This window comes from Rhinolophus sinicus, chromosome 15 (genome assembly GCF_057876585.1).
Source record: "Rhinolophus sinicus isolate RSI-liver-muscle chromosome 15, RSI-T2T, whole genome shotgun sequence".
Taxonomy (NCBI): Eukaryota; Metazoa; Chordata; class Mammalia; order Chiroptera; family Rhinolophidae; genus Rhinolophus; species Rhinolophus sinicus.
Genome location: NC_142515.1, coordinates 118,191,484 through 118,213,082, shown reverse-complemented (window position 1 = coordinate 118,213,082; position 21,599 = coordinate 118,191,484). Strand labels below are relative to the sequence as shown.

Genomic DNA, 21,599 nt, shown 5'->3' with positions numbered 1-21,599 from the left:
GAGAGAGTACAGACGGCTCCTGACTGGTGATATTTCGACCTATGATATTTCGACATTATAATGGCACAAAAGTAATACACATAATACATTACATGAGACATTCCACACTTAGTTATAAAATAGACTTTGAGATATGGTTAGCACGCTTAGCCCTGCTAGGGAACTTTAGAGTCCTGTGTAGAACACACGTCCACAGTTATCCCACACTAACGGGTGCTAGTAGGGTCAATTATGGGTCATGGCTGGCCCTGGGGGACGTTAATTCCCCAGCACAGCCAGCCTAACATCTGGGTGGACAGCCCCTGCCCCCCCAACATGCATACATACATACATACGTATATACGAGTACAGACATACATACCAGTACATACATACATAAAATTGGCTTTGTGTTAGATGATTTTGCCCCACTGTAGGCTAATGTAAGTGCTCTGAGCACGTTTAAGGTAGACTAGGCTTAGCTATGATGTTCAGTAGGTTAAGTGTATTCAATGCATTTTTGACTTTTGGTATTTTCAATCTACGATGGCTTTATTGGAGGTAAGCCCATTGAAGAAGAGGAGCATCTGTACTGCTTATGGGCAGAGCTTTCCAAATGTTCATATCCAGGAAGGGAAAGAGGGAGGGACGAAGGGAGGGAGGAAAAACAGTTGGTATGGAGAAACAATCTAAAAGTGCTGACCAAAAATTACCCGCTCCAAATAGTTTGAGTATTTGACTTAACTTTTTAAACCTGGTTAAATATCAAATACCCATGTGCTTTAACAGCACCGTTTAAAAGATGCAATGTCTCTGTAAACCGCAGAGCTCTGAGTTGCTCACACATTGGTGTGAATTAGTCAGAGCCAGTCCCCTCCTAACACCTACATGACATCATCAGCAACAGGAGAAAAACGGTGGGATGGCATCTATGAATGGCTCTTTATGTTTCCTGTATTTTACATAAGTTGTCTCACAGAATCCTCACAATGGTTACGAAGAGGTTACTAAAGCATCATATATAAATACATATAGATATAGATAGATAGATACAGATAGATAGATATATCTCAGAAAGGAAGAGAAATTTCCCAAATTACATCTCTTGGTAACAGATAGGCTGGGGTAAATCCAGTTGTCTACTTACTAAGGGATGGACTGACAAAGACCAGAGCCCCGTGAGGGGTAGAGAACACAAAGTTGTGCAAACAGCAGCCCTAGTGACTTTCCAATTTGTTTGTGGCACTGTCTGCCACTGAGCCATGAAGCACACATGGGCCCCTGACCTCAAGGTGGTACTGACCTCAGCTATTAGCATTACAAACTGTCTAGTCCCAAAATACTAGTCCCAAATTACTGATTTGTGCACTATGAGATAGGATTTTGTGTGCAGGCCTGAGAACACAGTTTAGAATCTGATCTCTTCAGAAAATGGGTCCTCTCTGTACACGATGACAGCAAAACAGAAAGTGTAGGCAATGTCCCTAGAACAGGAAGTCAGCCTCAATCCCTCCGACTTCTAAAAGGGGACTTGGAGTAAATTTTCTCTTCCCTACTTTTTTGAGAGACCAGTTTATGAACACCTAGAAGATGTTAAAAGCTATCTTAAATCCTCCACAAATTCTGCGTCTTCATTTTTACAGCTTCTTTGTAGAGTAAGGTGAAGTCTCAAGACAAAATGGAATGGGTAACTGTGAGAAAGAAAAACTACTCATTTATGCCAATCCTACTCATTTATAAGGATGCAAAAATTCTAAATATTAGCAAGTGATGCTAATAAACATATAAAAACAATAATGTATCATAACCAAGTTGGATTATTTTATATATGTAAGTTTGGTTAAACACTTGAAAAATCAGTTAATATAGGTCACCACACCAACAACATAGAAGAGAAAAATCATACAATTACATGGATAGACATAAAGAAAGGCATTTGAAAAAATTCAGCATCCATATATAATTAAAAACTTTTGGCACACTAGGAATAAGAACTCCTTCAAATAAAAAAATAAAAATCATTATCTGCAAATCACTACAAGTGATGAACAAAGGTTGAAAGTCTTTCTTTTGATATCTAGAAAGGGACAACGATATGTACAATCAGCACATTTATTCAACATTATACAATTTGCTTGTGCAAATAAGCAAAAAAAATTTTTTTAAGCATAAAGATCAGAAGAGAAGAAATGAAACTGTCAATATTCTCAGATTACTATTGTGTATGTACAAAATACCAAAGAATCTACAGATAAATTATTAGAATTCATTTCACAAGTTAGCTATGTTAAGGATACAAGATCAATATTAAAAAAACACACACACAACTGAGAAAACAACAACTATATTTCTACAGGTCAGCAAAAAAATAGAATTAGAAAATGAAAATTTAAAAAGACACACTATATAGTAGAATGAAAAAATATGAAATATCTAGGAACAAATCTAATAAAAAACGTGTAAGACCTCTACACAAAAAGTTGTGAAACATCATTGAGAGAAATTTTAAAAGATGTAAACAGAGGAACATACCATGTTCATGGACCAGAATACTGAATATTATAAAGATACTAATTTTGCCCAATTTTATTTATAGACTTTAATCTCAATCAATGTTCCAACAGTTTACACGTTTTTGTTGCTGCTGTTGTTTTATTTTGGTGGGACTTAATAAGTGAAGTCTAAAATGTTGTGTAAATGTAAAAGACGAAGAATGCCAAGAAACTCTTAAAGAACAAAGAACAAGAGGCTTGATCTAATGAATATAAACTCTTATTACAAAGCTACACAGTGTGGTAGTGATGCAAAAATATTCTAATGAACAAAAAGAATAGACTAGGGATTCCAGCAGATCAACAAACATTTGGGCACTTGATTTATGACCAAGGTAGCCCTGCAGAACAGAATGGATTTACTAATAAATCATGCTGGAGCAACTGGCTGTCCATACATTTTTTTTTTTTTAATAAAACTTGACCCCTATCTCACATAATATGCAAAAATTAATTCCCAGTTAATTGTAAATATAAACCTGGGGGGATAAAACTGAAAAGATTCTATAACAGAAAATAATATAGAGGAATACCTTTACAACTTCAGAGTAGGAAAAGACTTCTTGAACCGGATACAACAGAACACTAACCGCAATGGAAATAGAATCTACAAAGGACTTAGACATTAAAATTAAGAAGCTCTGTTCATCCTTAAGAGAGTGCACACGCAAGAAACAGAATGAATATTTTGCCACACATATACTCAGCAATGAACTCATATCCAGAATATATTAGCAATGCCTACACCAGAATACTACCAGAATACTCAATATTATAAAGATACTAAAAAGACAAACAGCTCAATTGAAAAGTGGGCAAGAGACTTGAACAACCATGTCACAAAATACTTCAAATGGCCAATACACATGAAAAGGTGCTCAACCTCCTCAGTCAGGAATAAGGAAATTAACTCCACAATGTGCTATTAGTAAAAAAACCCCAGAATGGTTAAAATTACAAAGACTGACAATGCTGGCAAAGGATATGAAGCAAGGGAAATTCCCATATGCTGCTGGAGGGAGTACACTGGTACCTGTACTTTGGAAGACAGTTTGGTATTATCTACTGAAGTTGATGAGACACATAACCTGTGAGCTAGCAATTGCTCTCCTGGGTATACACCAAAATAGAAATGCATGCCCACAGGCAAAGCAACAAGAAAGAAGAATGATCGATCATAGCTACCTTATCCATAACGCCCCTTAGTGGATCATCCAAATGTCCACCAGCAATGCAGTGGATCAACACGGATACATGACTGGGGTATACGCCGATAATAGTCGACTGTACAGCACAGGGAAATGAATAAGCTATAGTCACATGCAACAACATTCAAAAATGTCACAAACAACACTGAGCAAAGAATCCCAACATATGAATGCATATTCTGTGATTCCATTCATCCTTGCTCAAAAAAAACAGGCAAAGCCAAAATAGTGTGTTTAGAGATTTGTTTTGTCTGAAAATCTATAAAGGCATAAAACATCAGGATAGTTTTTCATTGGTTCGTTAATTTGTTTTCACCTTTAGGAAAAGGTCACAGGGGGTGACCTTTTGGCATTGGCATTGCTCTATATTTTATCCTGGTGTTGACTGCAAGGTGTCACTGTGATAAATCATTGCACTCTGCATCGTTATTTTGTGCACTTTTCTGTATGTGTATGAAATTTTAGTGAAAGGGGGTAAAATAATAAATCAAAGGCATCTATAATAAATACATTATTTTGTCATACCTGTCTATTGCCTGGAATCAGGAAGGGAGTAACTTTAATTCTTTTTAAAAAGGCAAGAGTCCATATTGTGGCCCATTATTTTTTACAGCTTTTGCACTACCATGTTCCCAAGCACCATGGACCACTAAGCACTCCTGGCCTCATTCCCACTCATCTAGCATCCACTGATGAGTGGACCATGGTGCATTAGTCCAGTTGATGTACATTATTATATATATATAAAGCTCCTGAGATCGTCCTGAAAATCTCCAACAATACCCAACACGTGAGCTTCCCTCCACTCCTCACAAGCTGATCTTTTCTTTCATTCTTGGTTCAAGTGTCACTTCTTCAGGGAATCTTCCCTTGTCCTCAGCCGCACCCCCATCCTGAGTGGTGTAACCAACATTACGGTCCTCTCCTTTGTATGTTAGTGCTGGTCGTTTTCATTTTGACCCACCTCCTAGATTTCTCTTTGGAGGCCGATCCTAGGGACTAGAGTCCCAGGACACCCTGTCCACCTGGCTTCTGTTGGGTTCCACTGATGAGAGGCAGTGGCAGAAGCTGAGAAGGTGAGAGAAGAGAAGCACGTCCTCCCCTTTCCCTTTTTGCTGTGGTCTGTTTCTAGGGGTAGCTGCTTCTCCAGAGGTCTAGCTCACATGGCCTCCAGTGCCATCATTCCTGCGGCCTAGGGTAGTGACAGTTCCCCACTGCGGTGCCTTTCACTGGCTCTGGTAACACTGCTTCCATCTTTCTCAGTTGTCCTTTCATTAAACTCCCTTCATTTGAACTAGGTTGGATTCTACTAGGTTGGTGCAAAAGTAATTGCAGTTGAAAAGGTTAAAAATAATTGCAAAAACCACAGTTACTTTTGCAACAACCTAATATTTTCTGCTGAGACCCTGACGAGTGGCAATTTTATATTAATTTATTTATATGATTATTTTATCAACGTCTGTCTTCTCCCACTAGGCTGTAAGCTTCATGACACTAGCACTTCAAAAGTTGCCAACAAGTATTTGTTAAATGATTTAGTGAATTAATGAACGCATGAATGAACTCATATTAGAATCAGAATATACTATACATAGTAACGAGGATTCCTAAAATATTCCTGCTACATTTGATGTGGCACCAATCTGTCAAAGCAAACATTTTTTTTCTCTGTTGGTTGAAAATAGCCTTTGTTGGAACACTTTTACTCATGACAAAAATTTCAATTAGTCTGGCAATAAGTATCATAGCTGTGATTTCTCAATTAAAAAGATATAACTTTATCTATCTGAAATGTCATCAATGATGAGATTCCGAGTGGACTGTAGTCATAGCTTTAAGAGTCAGTAGGAATATAATAAAAATGTTAACTAGAAAAAGAAGACTCTGCATCTCTAAATTTTTCATAACCCGTTGTAACTCACTCTAGAAAATAAATAGTAGTTACATGGTGCAGGAGGGTTAACTGCAGGCAGGAAATGTTCCTTGTTAATACAATAAACTATCTACTCCACATTGTTGTTTTGGATTTAAAAGACAATCTAGGCTGGTCCCAATATCAGACATACAAGTTACATATCGAGGCATATAGTTAGGCAACTTCTACAAAAGGAACTGGAAAATTCTGACTCCAGGCCACTAATCAGAATTTCTAGAACCAGGTCTGCAGCTCTGCAGATTCCCTTCTCTTTTATGGTAGAAAAAGTGCAGAAAAATCAGATTACTTACAGGCGATCTGATGTACTACCAAGATCTTTCAAACAAGTATATGTCATACAATGTGACACTTGGATTTTAATCTAGGGAAAACTAGTTTATAAATTATAATCACAACTAAATACATACTACATCAAGAATGTTTTGTCCATAGCAGGGCTTTTTGAAAGCAACAATTTACCTAGCATGCAAGCTCTGGAGGGTGATATATTCTGAACTCTGGAGAGGTCAAGGGTCATCTTTTCTTTGCAGTCTCTTTCCTGGTTGAACCTCTCCTGTTTCTTCTGCTAACTTTTTCACTGTAAAAAGTATCCCTGTTCATTCTAACCAACAGGGAGAGGGGAAGGTCCAATATCTCTAATATGGTAGGCGTTCAAGATTATTTGTAACCTCTCACCAGGCAAACTAATTAGTTAATAAATGAAGACCTTTTTAATATGGCAAGACTTGGGGTATGGGTGTGATTTTATAATCCTGAATGATATGGCATGGCTCTAGTAATAGTTACAATATTAATCATACCTTGTGCGGGGGTTCTGGGAGGATGTGATTGAGTTAAAATAGTTAAAATTCAGTTATGCCGCTAATTCTTTTACAACCAGATAACTTGCTTTGCTATGTCTAATTCAGTGCAACAGAAAAATTCCTTTTTCCTTATTCATTCTCTTGGGTCGTAACTACTATAGGAAATGACCACACCAGCTCCTTACTGATTGCTTCCCTGAAAACAAAAGAGCATTTTATACCTGATCCTGCCATTACCAATAAAGAGAATGAAGTAAAAATGAACCATCCCCCACCTCTCTTGCCCATATGTAAAGCGATATTGTTTTTAAAGAGGGGGGAGGAAGTACCGCATTCAATTCACAAGGGCTGATACTCCCTGCTCCCTGCACTCGCTCATCTCCAGTCCTTTCGCCATCACACACTTACGGGGTGCCCAGTCCACTAAGGGCCCCACAGCCTGACAGGTCAGAAAAGAAGCATCTCTTTCACAGTCTGAAAATCACGACTCCGGATGCGTTCCCAGCACCAATGTGGGGAAGGTGGCTCAGCCCGGAGAGCGGGCGGCGTCTCGGGTGGCCGCAGCCCAGGGCCGCGGGAGGCGCCGCAGAGCTCCGGCCCCCCACCCCTCCCGCGGGGACCGGCCGCGGGTCCTTACCCGCCAGTCCGCCGCCACCGCCTCCGTCGCCCGCGTGCCCCTTCCTCCGCTGCAGGATGAAGTAGGGGTTGGCCCTTTCGGTGACCCACAGTGCGTTGGCCAGCAGCACCTCTTCTGGGTTCACCCACATGTTCCCCGGCACCGCGGGCGGACGCACAAAGGGGCGGCGGGTCGGCTCCTGCACACACCAGCGCACACGCGCGCGCACCCCCGGGCACACGCGCGCCCGCCCGCCCGCTGGGTGCGGCGGCGGAAAGCGACCTCACCAGCGGACGGCCTGCGGCGCCGGGACCGCAACAAAGCCCCCGCGGGTGGCCCGGGACGACGGCGAGGACGCGGGCACCGCGAGCAGCATCGTCTCCACCGCGCTGCCGCCTCCCGCGAGCCCGCGGCCGCAGACGCCCAGGCCCGTGGCTCGACAGCGCAGCCACAGCCCGCGGCGGCGGGAGGAGGGGACCGCGAGGAGGAGGAAGTGCTGTGGCTCAGGCTGGGGATCCGGCTCGGGGGCGAGCGGGGCTGCGGGCTACGCGAGCAGCCTCGGCCCCGCGGTGACGCTGAGCGGGGCTGGGGCGCGGCTACTCCCGCGGCGCCGACCGAAGCTCCGGGCCACCTCCGTCTCTAGCCGCTCAGAGCCCTCGAGGTCACCGCGCGTTAACACTCCGCGTCGGGGCCACTGGTACTTGCAGCAAAGCCCAGCTCCTCGCTGGAAGGACGCTCCGGACACTGCGAATGAATGACGACAGCGCGGCTCACTCGGAGCGAGCCCGGGTGACAACAGTTTTCACGGGCGCGGGTCCTCCGTGGGCTCTGCCTGCCGCGATCTGCCGCTGCGGCTGGCTTCGGGGGACCTTCTGAAGACCTTGTGGCAAGCACTCGGCCCCACGCCCATCCCAGCTGGGAGGACGCTGCCAGCCTCCGTAGGGGGAGGTGTGTGTGTGCAGTGAGTGTTTATGGTTGACGCTCTGTGAGCTAGCGCCACCCCTCTTCCCAGGAAATGTGTGTTTCAAGGTTCCAGACTTGGAGCAAGATACTGTAGTCGGAAGTGGACGCAGCCAATTGCTGTGGATGTTTTTGTTTCCTGCATCCCTAGGACAAGTCATGTGCTAAATTTGTCACTGCCTGTAACCCCTCCCCCCTCTCCTTTCCATTGTAATTAAAGTGGCCCAGCTAAGTGCATTACGTCACTTCTTTCCTTAACCTGTGGGGCATGAGCAATAGCAAAGTTGGAAGCTGCCCAAAAGCTTAGACCAACTAACTCACACCACAGCTGTTCCTATATCAGGCATTTGGTGCTTGGAGGACCAGGCACGGCAGAATTCTGGGGTTTATCCATAGTTAATAGCTGGATTAAATTTTTTTAAAACAGCATTGAAATTAGAGACACACAAACCAAAGGAGCTTTATCCCTAGATAGTTTTGCTTTCTCCCCCTAATACTTCAAGTCTCTTGTGGGGATCACAAGCCTTCTACCTACCTATCTGATGACATTTTTCACCTCTTTTTGCCTCCAAGAGATCTGCATGCAGATAACTCAGCAAAAAAGGGGCTCCTCTTTCCAGATGGGAATTTACCAAGCTCTGCTTTGTCCTGGAAGTTGGACAACCCTATGGACTTTTCCTTTCCCCAAAGAGCAAAGCAGTCAAGAAATGAGACTTTCTTGGGTGAACTTCTAATTTTCTACTTGCGTAGTTCTCACTTGGATGCCTTCAATGGCCGGGTGAGCATGTCCCAGCCATTTTTATGAGGCTACCCCTGCACCTGTTGGTGTCCTACTCGGTGGGTTCACCAGGAATGAAAGTTTCCCTTTCCTTTATCACACTGACTGATCTTCTGCCTCTTTAGAAAACATTTAAGACCTCCAGGCATTTATGCAAACTTCATATATTTAACACAGACTCAAAAATGTGATTTGGCACAGAACCTTCAATAACGAAATCTATTGCAAATAAAAATCAATAAACAATAAGATTGAAAATCATACATATGTAAAATTTGTATTAATATATTTATATATCTTAATATTTTTGAAGTGCTTCCATGAATATTCTTTCCTTTTATATAATTAGCATTTTTTACAAACTCTACTAAAGGGCCTTCCTTACTATCTTTTGGAATGTCCTTATCATACTGCTCTATGCTGGGCTTGATGTTTCTCCTCTATCCCTAAAATGTGAGATTAGATTAGCATTATGAAATCCATTAGTGCTAAAATGCTGCTTATTTATATAATTCATGCATGCATTCATTCAACCTGTAATTTTTGAATGCCTGCTACACTTAAGAGCCTGGGACTAACAAGTGCACAAAGCATTCAAAATCACTGCCTTCAGGAAGATTCAAATGTAGAATAGATAATAAAAACTAAAACAAATCTACAAAAACTTGTTTGGGGATCAAGATTGGATACCAAGAGGAAAGAGAAATTAAATGTCTAAATAGATGAAAGAGAGAGAGAGAGAGAGAGAGAGAGAGAGAGAGAGAGAGAGAGAGAGAGAGAGAGAAAGGAAGACAGGAAAGAAAGAGAAAATGTCCAGACCTTCACTGTCCAGTAGAATATTCAGAATGTCTAGTGTCCAGTGCTGTAGAAGAAGAGTGGCAATTGGGACAGGCAAGAGTAACATTGTTTTAAAGATCCGAGACTTTGCAGTAGCTTTGATATCTGATACAGAGACCTTCACAGTGGATCTGAGTTGCTAATCCTGCAGGAAAAACTAGATCAACCAGTCACCACAATGTCTACTCTGCAAGTAATAGAACTGATGATACAGATGCCACAGTTTGCTACTTTCAGTTTAAGTGGCTGAACAGCTCTGCAGCCAGGATCATCCTTATATACCGTGTGATTTGAGAGAAAAGATCCCTCAAGTAGTTCTGATCTACAGTAGTATTACCTTGCATCTGTTTGGTGAATCACTCTACCTTTTGAATTCTGAAATGCTCTGGAAATCAAAATGAACAAAACATTATTTCTATTTGTGTTGGAGAAACTGTGGCCAGATGACCTGTGTCAAATGCATCTGTGTTCCTGGAATGAAGGAAAGAAGACAGTAACCTCTGCAGAGGGAAGAAAATGAAGCAAGGTATTAGCAGAGATTTGTTTCCTGATTAACTGTTTGTCATAAAAGAAGGCAAATTTCAATGGCTAGGAAAGAGTGATAAAGAGCTTAGACCATAGGGAAGAGTAGGGGGAGACACTTTGCCTATTTCAAAATCTCCACTGCAAGTTCCCTGAAGGCCAAGACCTAGAGAAGTTCCCATTAAAACTCCAAGCTTCATACCCGGCGTCTGTACATGCCCAACAAGGAGCTGCTTACGTGACTGTTTAGAATGTCTTCTATACTTTAGAAAGGCTTAGAGATTTAGGAAGGAAAGGGCCTTAATAGACCCTGATTATAGTTAACTGAGCTCCTCATTTTATACACGAGGAAACTAAAGCTCAGAAAAGGGAAGGGACTCGACCCAGTCACTTGGGTAATTAATAGCAGAATTGGCAGTTGGTCTTATTATTTAGGAGACTATTATGGCCCCAAGTCTTCGTTGCAACTTTTCTTTCTTTCTCCACACATTGTATGCCATATTATGCTCGAGAACTAAGAGTCCATATGTATGTAATGCTTCCATGGCCATTATTTATCACCATGGTCTGAGTGTTAGGATCCACTGATTGGCTAGACCCTAGTCCCATCTCCGCCTTAGAGAGGTGGTGACAGAGGGCAGGGTAATGGGCATGGGGTAGTTCCCAAAGGAAAATCAGGGAACTGCTATCAGAATAAGGTAACAAGATTGTGGGCAAGCCTGCACAAGAGTCTACTAGACAACCTACTTTTGACAATTTGTTTTTAATGACTATATCCTCTTGATTGCAATTTTATATTAAATAATATACTTAGTTTTGTTTAGTGCTAACAAAGCTGGTGGTTTGATTCTTTTGATAATTAGGGTGAGAGGTCACTTAAGTTACCTTTTTTTAAAAAAAGAGGTTGTTGTAAGGCTCACATAGACCAAACTAGGACAGAAACCTTCAGGAAGCTCTGGGACGAGTCTGTTCCTGTCTGTCTGTCTGTCTGTCTGTCTCTCTCTCTCTCTCTGAATCTCTGCTTCTCTCTATAAATTTGTTCTAGTGTCTTTTCTCCATTGACTCACCTTGTTTCCTTATGCATAGTTTCTATTCCTCATCACTTAAGCATACACATGACTCACGTGAGCCTTTCTGGTTCCATCTTTCTAGCATTGCTTTCAAGCTGTAGCTCCTACCATTAAATAATACTTTACCTAGGTATTTCTTAGCTGTTATTCAGAAGAGGGAAACTGATGGGCTCACTTTATTTTTTTGTCCAAGGATCAAGTTGTGCTATTGCCCAGCCTATGACTGGCTGCCATTTGGTCAGCTCATCAAGACATGGCAGCTGTGTACGTATGCATCTGTTGTGCAACCGATACTTCAAAAATTTTAAGTAAAAGTTCATTTTTATTATAAAATTAGTCATTCTGAGAGTTGACCCATTACTTGGACTTCAAATACTTTACTAGTTGGGAAATGTCTGACGTCTCCCCTTTTTTACATAAGCCACTCAGGCAAAAGGCAAGAGCTCTTTGATGTGGTGTATAGTTGTGGGCTTTGACGATTATAACATAGTCTCCTCATTCCTCTTAGGGATGAACTTTTTTCCCACCGTCATGTTGTTCTTTTGCCAGTGACTCATTTGTCCATTTTCCTCTCTCATTAAAAACACAAACAAATTTCCGGTCAAAATGGTGGAGTAGGTAAATGTGGTGCTCACCTTCTCTCAGGACTACATCAATTACAACTAAACCACAGAACAACCATTATTGAGAATCACCTGAAGTCTAGCTAACCGAAGCCCTGCAACGACAGACATACTAAAGGAGCCACCTCGAGACTGGTAGGAGGGGCAAAGGCACAAAACGAGGTGGTCCCATACCTTCGTGAGGCCATTAAAAATCGGGAGGGATATATTGGTTGTGGAGGTCCCCCACGGAGGAACAAGGGGTCCCAACCCCACACCAGGCTCCCCAGCCCAGGGTTTCAGTGCCAGGGACAAAAGTCCCTATAATTCCTGGCTCTGAAAACCAGCAGAGATTGTGGCTGAGTGAGACAGAGGGTGGCTTCAGTCCCCAGACTACCCTCTTAAAAGTCCCACGCACAGACTTACTGACGATTTACTCGCTCTGAGGTCCAGTGCTGGGGCAGCAGCTCAAAAGGTGACAGGGACATACAGGGAGGAACTGAGTTGTCTGGCTTCAAGTGAGGGCTGGTGGGCAGCTTTCTCCCAGACGGAGGAGCTGGCAGAATCCATTATTTCACTGTTAAGCCCTCCCCTTCCCTGTGTGCAGACACCATATCTGAATCTCCATCCAACTGGCTACCACCTTTTGTCTACCCTGCCCTAATGATTCCCTAAGACCACATCCCACCCAACTTTTGGACACATCCAAGCCACTTCCTGTGGCTTTCCCATATAAATGGCCTGCCTTGGTTCATGCTGTAGAATTTCTGAAACCCTCTTATAGGTTCACAAAACCCAAACAAGCAGCATCTGGCTTCAGCATGTCCCGTATTTCTAGCTGAGCAGCCCTAAGCCCAGCACAAGTGACAGCTGGCCTTGGTTTGCAGCTGGGCCTCTGAAGACACCCCCAAGGGCAGTGCAGGTGGTGGTCATCTCTGGATTGCTTTGTGGTTCATGCCAGGTGGCCCTGGGCAGAGCACAGACTGTAGTTGAAGCTGGCCTGCAGCAGATCCCCTCCCAGGAAGCTCCAGGGCTAGCAGGCCCAATGGAGCGTCAGACTGGGCCAAAGCATCACCCGGCTGCCTCCAAGGATGACACACCCAAAGAGAAGACTGGGCAGGCACTAGAGCTCCGCTAAAGTGAACCCTGCTCTGTAGGGTCAGTCCTTCACCACAGCTCCTCCACTGTTGTCTCGGGCAGTCCTCACAACCAATGAGTCTGATGGTCAGTCCCTCCCATTGACATGCAAATGGAAACCAAGGCTCAACTACAACAGGAGGGCACACACAAGGGACACACCCGGAGCACCCAGCTATGGTGACCAGGGAGACCATACCACTGGGTCCCACAGGACACCTACTACAAAAAGGCCACTCTATTAAGACTGGGAGACATAGCAGCCCTACCTAATACATAGAAACAAACACAGAAAGGCAGCCAAAATGGGGAGACAAAGAAACATGTCCCGAATGAAAGAATAGAACAAACTTCCAGAAAAAGAACTAAACAAAAACTTGCTTTTGTTTCAAAACAATATTGTGAACACATCCCCAGATTTTAAAACATGCACGTTTATATCATTACTTGTATTGACTGCATATTATTTAATGATATGATGTACCTTAATTTATTTAACTCATCTGCCATAATTACTGGCATCTTGAAAATATTATAAACAAATCTCTGATGAACATTTTCCATTATATACCTTTGCACATTTATCTAATTATTTTGTTTGTATAGACTCCTAAAAGTCAAATTTCTGGGCCATCTAGGGTGGTCCTTTTTAATGCTCTCGATTCCCATTGACAATTTACTCCCCAGAAAGATCATATCCAATCCTTTCTCCCATCTCCATGGAACAGTGCCTATTCTTCCACAACCTCACCTAATATGTTTGTATAAAAGTATCTTTCACTGGTTTTTATCTTGGGTGGAACATAGTGATGTGACTGCATTTTACTGCACTTTTCATTACATTGTAAGGCTTTCAACAAACACAATAACATTTTTTCTCAAGATCAAAATAGTTCTATTTTTCAGATTATAAAAATAATAAATGTCTATTATAAAAACATCATCTATGTATCATAGAACTTCTTTTAACAGTTCAAAATATAAGCATTTAGTGCCAGTTTAATAGTTTTTCCCCTAACCTATTTGTTATGATAGGTTTTTCTTGTCAAATGTAGTTTTGCCAACCATGGTACTTTTATGGGAATTACTGTACATGACATTGAATTTTTTAAATGAACTTTTTTTCCACCTTGGGTCTTAGTGGGATTAAGTCAATTGTGTGTGTGTGTGTGTGTGTAGGTGTACTTGTTTTAAAATTTTTATTAAAACATAGCTAACATACAACATTATATTAGTTCCAGGTGTACACCATAGTTATTCAACATTTGTATACCTAAAGAAGTGATCACCGTGATAAGCCCAGCAACCAGCTGACACTATACCACGCTATCACAATATTATTGACTATATTCCCCATGCTGTACATTACATCCATGTGACTTATTGGTTTTATACCTGGCAATTTGAACCTCTTGTTCCCCTTCGCCTTTGCCCCCCCTTTTTAGTTTTGAATTACAGTTGATATTCAAGATTATTTTATATTAATTAGGTGTACAGCATAGTGGTTAGACATTTGTATAATTTAAGAAATAAGCCTCCTAACTAGTCTAGTACTCACCTGGCACTGTACATAGTTATTACATATCATTGAGTATATTCCCTATGCTTTACTTTACGTCCCCATGACTATTTTGTAACTATCAGTCTGTACTTCTTACTCCCTTCATCTTTTACACCCTGCCTCCAACCCCCTCCCATCTATCACACCAACAAATTTAGTACCCATCTGACACCATACATAGTTATTACAATATTATTGACCAGATTGCTTATACTATATCAGACATCCCCATGATTACTGTGTAACAACCAATTTGTACTTCTTAATCTCTTCCCCTTTTTCACTCATTCCCACCTGCCTCCCATCTGGCAACCATCATTATGTTCTCTGTATCTATGAGTTTGTTTCTGTTTTGTTTGTTTATTTTGTTCTTTAGATTCCACATATAAGTTAAATCTCATTGCATCTGTCTTTCTCATATGAAACTCCACTCAGCACAAGTCACTCCAGCTCCATTCATGCAGATGGTAAGAACCCATTTCCTTCCATGGCCGGGCAATATTCCATTGTACATATGTACCACCTCCTCTTTATCCATTCTTGCATCGAAAGACACCCAGGCTGCCTCCACATCTTGGTCATTGTAAACAATGCTGCAGTGAACACGTGGATGCACATGTCGCCTTAGTAGTATTTGAGTTTCTTCAGATAAAGACCCTGAAATGGGTTTACTGGGTCCTTCTTTGTCTCTTGCTATAGCCTTTGTTTTAAAGTCTATTTTGTCTAGTATAAGTTTTGCTACCCCAGCTTTTTGTTTGTTTGTTTGCTTGTTTTAATTTCCATTTTCATGGAATATGTTTCTCCACCCCTTCACTTTCCATCTGTATGTGTCTTTCCACCTGAGATGAGTCTCTTATAGGCAGCATATGTAAAGGTCTTGTTTTCTGACCTTTTCAGCCTTCCTTTGTCTTTTGAATGGAGCATTTAATCCATTTACTTTAAAAGTAATTGTTGATAGATATGTAGCTATTGCCATTTTATTATTCATAATTTTGATCTTTTCTTTTATTTTTCCATCTTAAAGAAGTCCCTCTAAAATTCCTTATAATACTGGTTTGGTGATGATAAACTCCTTTAGCTTTTTCTTGTCTGGAAAGCTCTCTATCTGTCCTTCAATTCTAAATGATAGCTTTGCTGTAGATAATCTTGGTTATAGGTAGTTGCTTTTCATCACATTGAATGTTTTGTGCCAATTCCTTCTGGCCTGCAAAATTTCTGTGGAGAAATCAGCTGACAATCTTATGGGAGTTCCCTCATACACTACTAGGTGCCTTTCTCTTGCTACTTTTAGGATTCTTTCTTTGTATTTAACCTTTGCCATTTTAATTATAATGTGTCTAGGGGTGGGCGGGCCTCTTTGGGTTCATCTTGGTTGGGACTCTCTGTGCTACTTGGACTTGTATGTCTGTTTCCTTCACCAGGTTAGGAAAGTTTTCAGTCATTATTTCTTCAAATAGATTCTCAATTCCTTACTTTCTCTCTTCTTCTGATACCCCATGATGCGAATGTTGCTACACTTCATGTTTTCCCAGAGGTCTCTTAAACTCTCCTAATTTTTTGTATTCTTTTTTCTTTTTGCTGTTTTGATTGGGTGTTTTCTGCCATGTTGTCTTCCAAATCTCTGATTCAGTCCTCTGCTTCATCTAGTCTCCTGGTGATTACTTCTAGTGCATTCTTCCTTTCAGTTATTGTATTCTTCACTTCTGACTGGTTCTTTTTTATGGTTTCTATGTCCTTTTTTAATGCTTGCTATCTCTTTGGTGAAGTTCTCACTAAGTTCCTTGAGCATCCTTATAACCATTGTTTTGAACTCTGTCTCAGATAGGTTGCTTGCCACCATTTCATTTAGTTCTTTTTCTTTTTTTTTTTTTTTTTTTTTTGGAGTTTTCTCCTGTTCTTTTATTTGGGACATATTTCTTTGTTTCCTCATTTTGGCTGCCTCCCTGTGTTTGTTTCTATGTATGAGGTGGTTCTGCTACGTCTCTTAGTCTTAGCCAGGTGGCCTTATGTAGGAGGTGCCCTGTAGGGCCCTGGTACAGTCTCCCTGGTCACCTGCTTTGGTTGCTCCAAGAGAGTCCCTGTGTGAGTTGTGTGTGCTTTCCTGATATAGTTGAGCTCTGATGTGCTATTGGCACACCAATGGGTGGGATTGATCCACAGACTGACTGGCTATGGGGTTTGGCCACATCCACAGCTTACAGGCTGCTGTGCGGGGAGCTTACCCCACTGAGTGGGATTTGCCTCAGTAGGCTCTGGTGCCTGTTGAGACCACCCTCTGGGTGTGCTGCTTGTGGGGCTAATTGGGCGGTGCTCTGCTGTGGTCAGAAGCTAACCTCCAGGTATGTTTGCTCTGGAGCTTCTTGGGAGGGGCTCCAGTGCAGGCCCAGGTCACCCATTGCCTGTGACCAGCCAGGGACTACCTGGTAGGAGCTAAAAAGTGATCTGCATTTTTTTGCAGCCTGTACTAAACCTGGAGGCATGTGAGAAAGGCCATGCTGTGAACTGAGGATGGCTGTCACAAGTACCGGGCCTGAGGTAACTGCAAAATCCAGGACACCCCAAGTCCTGCTGACACCTATCGACTCCCTTAAATTTCAGCTGCTGATAAAGCCTCTTGTGGTATGCAAGTTGGGTGAGGCAGGGTCTCAGAGAGTCACTACAGTGGGAAGTGTTGTAGTCACAAGGTTAATGTAGACTCTGGTTTGGTGCCGGTGCTGAGCCTGGAGCTACTTAGCAAAAGTCTCAAAGCGCACCGAGGCCAGTTGTCTCCCACCTGGGGCCCATGGACTCCATTCTAAGAAGTAAAGCAATGCAAGCAGGGCTAGCTGCTCATGGAGAAAGTGCCTGCAGTGTTGGGGGAGTTGGGTGGGGCAGGATCCCAGTGAGTCAGCAGGGCAGAGCTCACCAGACCAATCAGATTCAGATTTGGTCGTAAGAATAGGTAAGCAAGGGGAGGGGTTAACACATTAAAGATGGCTGCTGCCTACTGGCTGCACAGGAGAAGAACTCTTCACAGGGAAAGTGGGACTGTCCTCCAGCCCTGTCCTCAAAGCCATACACCTCAGCCTGCTCCCCATGTGCCTCTGATGTCCCGGAGTCACCGCCCCTCCGCTGGAGCCTAAGGTTAGTGCCTGCGAGCGAGTGAGTCTGTGCGCGGGCTGTTTAAGATGTCTGGGTTTTCCCGCGGCTTTCTGTCTCACCTGGATGGTTGGAATCCCCATTGTTTTTCACAGTCAGATTTTGTGGTAGCTCCTCTTCCCAGCACCGGTACTCTGGTCTGGAGAGGCTGGTGTGGGGCTAGGGTCCCTTGCTCCTCCATGAGGAACCCCCTGGGCTGAGGTATCCCTTCCGGTTCTCAACTGCTGCTCGGAGGTTTGGAGTTAGCTCGTTCCGCATCTCCGTCCCTCCTACAGGCTTGTCGTGACTTCTTTATATCCTTAGTTATAAAAGTTCTGTTCAGCCAGATTTCAGATGGTTCTCCAGGTTGATTGTTCTATAATTCAGTTGTAGTTTTAATTTGTTCAAGGAAGGAAGCAGGCACAGTGTTTATCTACTCTACCATCTTGGATCTATGTCTGTTCGGATTAAGTCAGTTAAGCACAAAGTTTGAATATATTGGTGGAGCCCTTAAGCATCTTCCGCGTGAATGCCCTTGCATTTATCAGAGTTTTGTAGCCTGTGCACCATAATATACTGAAAGTGACCTTGTGATAACATACAAAGTATCTGGGGAAGAAAACTTGATTGTCTAAGCTGGCCATGTTTTTGCTTCCAGTGATTTCCAAAGCATGGTAAGGACACCCAGCATCCATGAGAAATACAGGGAGGCAAAGGATGAGGAAAAACAGGTCAAAGTAGAGTCAGAGGTCACGTGACAATTCATATGGGTGCAATTGGTCCACCTTGTCATCCTGTAGTGGTTTGCCACAGCTTTACAAATAAAGTCTCAGCCTTGTCTATAAGGACCTCCTCCCATTCTATGCTCTGGCATCTCTGCTCTGATTACTGGCATCCACCCACTTCATACTGACTCTAGGTTCTTTGCTTCTATTCAAGCTGTACCCCAGCCTGAAATTTCCTTTCCACATGTCTTTGCTTGAATAGAGTTATCTAAGCAAAGACATCAACATTCAGTGTAAGAGTCATCACCTCCACGAAGCCTCTTTTAAGGCCAGAGGCTAAGTACCTCCTTTCTGTGCATCCTCAACTCTGGTCTCTGTCACCCCCCACCCCCACCCCCCAACTTACTTTTGCATTCAAACCAGCTGTTATTAAAAAAGAACACATTTTGAATTGAACAGTTTAAATTTAATAATTTATCTCATGTACCTGGTATCTGTTCACAGCAATCAGAACTTTCCTCTAGTTAAACTAGTGATGGGAGAAAACTGGAATTGGGACTAGTGGTGGACTTTCTTCATATGCTATTAATACTCATTAGGAGTTCAGTGCACAGTGGTGACCTTGCTTACCTGTCTGGTGGCTTGCTTTCTGGAAATAAACTAGAGAAATGCTTCTTCACAATATGAGCAGTAAGAGAGTAGTTGGGAAGCCAAGAGCTTTTTACCCTGGAAGCTGGGTAACACTCACTCACTCATTCACTTATTGCAACCTTACCTTAAAGCAGGCCTGGTCTACCTGCAGGAGACCAGGTACAGACTCTGCTCTCCTGAAATTCACAATCTTGTTTGGCTGATGGATGTGTAAACAAACCCAGCTGCTCCTTCTCCTCAAGCATTTAAAATTTACTGTTTTGACCTGAAGGCACGTGATAAGTAGTGATTTGTCTTTCTGCTGAGGCCTGAGTCTCAGAGAAAATTAACTCTTGGCCAGTGAGTGAGCTGAACCAACAACCCAACATCTAAGCCTATATTGGCTGTGCTCTTCTTTATTATTGTCTTTGAAAATTGAGGTTGTTATGGCTTAATATGTTCCTGAGGGTAGTAAATTAAAATTTTCACTTTACTGCATTTTATAAGAAAAATACGTTCTATCATAATTTTTGAGACCTGGACACTTGTAGAGGAGATTTAGAACATCTGCTGTAATTACTATGCCCTGTAATGAATACATATTTAATATCTTAAGGCTGTTCCTAGGGAAGAGGTGGATGGGTAGTAGAGTTCTGTGAGGAAAATAACAAATAAAGCAAATATCTCATTTCAACATGAAAAGCATTTCCTCTCCTCTGTGCAAAAAGATCAGACTCCTAACAAGACTTAGTAATGTAAATTTTGGCTCCAAAAGAGGAGCTTTTTCTCTCTAGAGTGTGACTTAGGGCTAGCTCTAAAATCTAGGGCACACCTTCTTTCAAGAAACACATTCTTCACTCTAGAGAATAAGAAATGTAACGCCACTGGACTACTTTAGCAGGCTCTGGTCCCTGGAAAGTTCCATGGTACAGCTGGGGGGAAAGAAGAAAAAAAGGCCAGTTGGCAGTCAGGGCTAAGGGTGGTGTGAGATTAGAGATTAGTGGGAAGAAATCTGGACTAAGTTTCCAGATCCTTCCTCTGTTTAAAATGGTTCCCCAGGACAAGGGCAGAATGGCTGTCTTCGATGGCATGCCTTACATTAAGCCAAGCATATATGAGACTATTGTAGTTACATGAAAAACAGATAAGAGCATTGCTTTGCATCCTACTAAAAATGTCATCTCATCTATTATACCATAGAAGCATAAGGAAAATACTTTGTTTTGAATGGTTCCAACTAGGCGATTTGTGAGTATACAGCAAATTGAATATTGAGTGTGAGTTGTGTAAATTTGGAAAATCTTACATAAATTGTGGAAGTTAGATTTCTTTGCCTTGAGAAATGTAATTGTGTGTCAGGCCGGCATTTTTCAGCACGTGTAACATTTGTAGTTGTTTGAAGACTGGCACATTTGTATGCTTTGTTAAAGAATAAGAAAGGGCAGCACCAACTTTGGTTAATTCTACTTTTTATAATTAAATGAGTCATAGATGTTTTCCCTCTAAAACATCCTGTGAACTTGAATAGTACTGAGTTCAGTCTAATATGGTCTCCTGGCTTTAAAAAAAAAATTCTCTGTCAGTAGTCACTGTATTCTAGAGGTTTAGAATCTAGAGGTTTGATCAAATGAAATGTAGTCTGGGTAATCGGATTCCATGAATAATTCAAATGGCAAATATGGTTTTCTTTTTAAAATTTAATACTTCAAAAAATAAAATTTTACTCCTAAAACTGAGTGGAGCCAATTTCATGCCTTTAAAGAAGCTTAATGTGTACATGTTATCTATCAAATCCCATATTTACCCTGAAAATATGTAAACAATTTATGGAAGGGTATTTGCTGTGAATGAGATTATCTTTTTCAAACAGTTTCTGAGTTTACATGTGAATCAGCTGTTTTGACCGATAAACTCATTCTTATTAATCTAACAACAAATTGATTGAAATAAATAACTGGCTTGGTTGATATTTGTCATTGAGTTGACTGATTGCTTAAAACATTTAGCCAAATAGACTTCTTGTCTTGGTATTTAGTAGTCACAACTAAAGAAGTTCATTAATTAAACCATTTTAAATTCTGATGAAATATTAGTACCTTTCTAGCACCATGGTGCACTGCTTATCAACCAGGTACATCGTCAACTTGACCAACAATTTCAGAACATTTCAGCACGTACCCTTCCATAGTTGACATATTTTCAGGGTAAATATGGGATTTGGTAGATAACATGTACACATTAAGCTTCATTAAAAGGCATAAAATTGACTCCACTCAGTTTTAGGAATAAAATTTTATTTTTTGAAGTATTAATTTTTAAAAAGAAAACCAGATTTGCCATTTGAATTATTCATGGAATCCGATTACCCAGACTACATTTCATTTGACCAGTCTAACCTTTAGATTATTGACAGAGATCTAGATAAGCCACGAGGGCCAGAGTGATCTTATGATTTAAAAAATGACTCCATTACAGGGAGGAAATCAGAGGACAAAGTCAGGTGATTGTCTTCCATAATATGTAGAGTACAAGATTTCTTAAGGAGGAAAAACCGGAAGTGCGCTAT

The 21,599-nt window shown here is 41.7% G+C and overlaps 1 protein-coding gene and 1 non-coding gene across 2 annotated transcripts in view; one reads left to right on the top strand and one right to left on the bottom strand.

The window, feature by feature from the left end:
- TBC1D9 (TBC1 domain family member 9) overlaps positions 1 to 8,285 on the bottom strand; it is an 85,686-nt gene extending 77,401 nt beyond the window's left edge. The window contains exon 1 of the mRNA XM_019730800.3: positions 7,116 to 8,285. Coding sequence (XP_019586359.3) covers positions 7,116 to 7,245 — 130 coding nt within the window. The 5' untranslated portion in view covers positions 7,246 to 8,285. The remainder of the gene's footprint in view (positions 1 to 7,115) is intronic.
- Positions 6,638 to 6,708, top strand: LOC148755293 (small nucleolar RNA SNORD36). The gene has a single exon (XR_016019112.1). It is a non-coding gene; the product is annotated as a small nucleolar RNA SNORD36 (small nucleolar RNA).
- Positions 8,286 to 21,599: the final 13,314 nt, after the last annotated feature.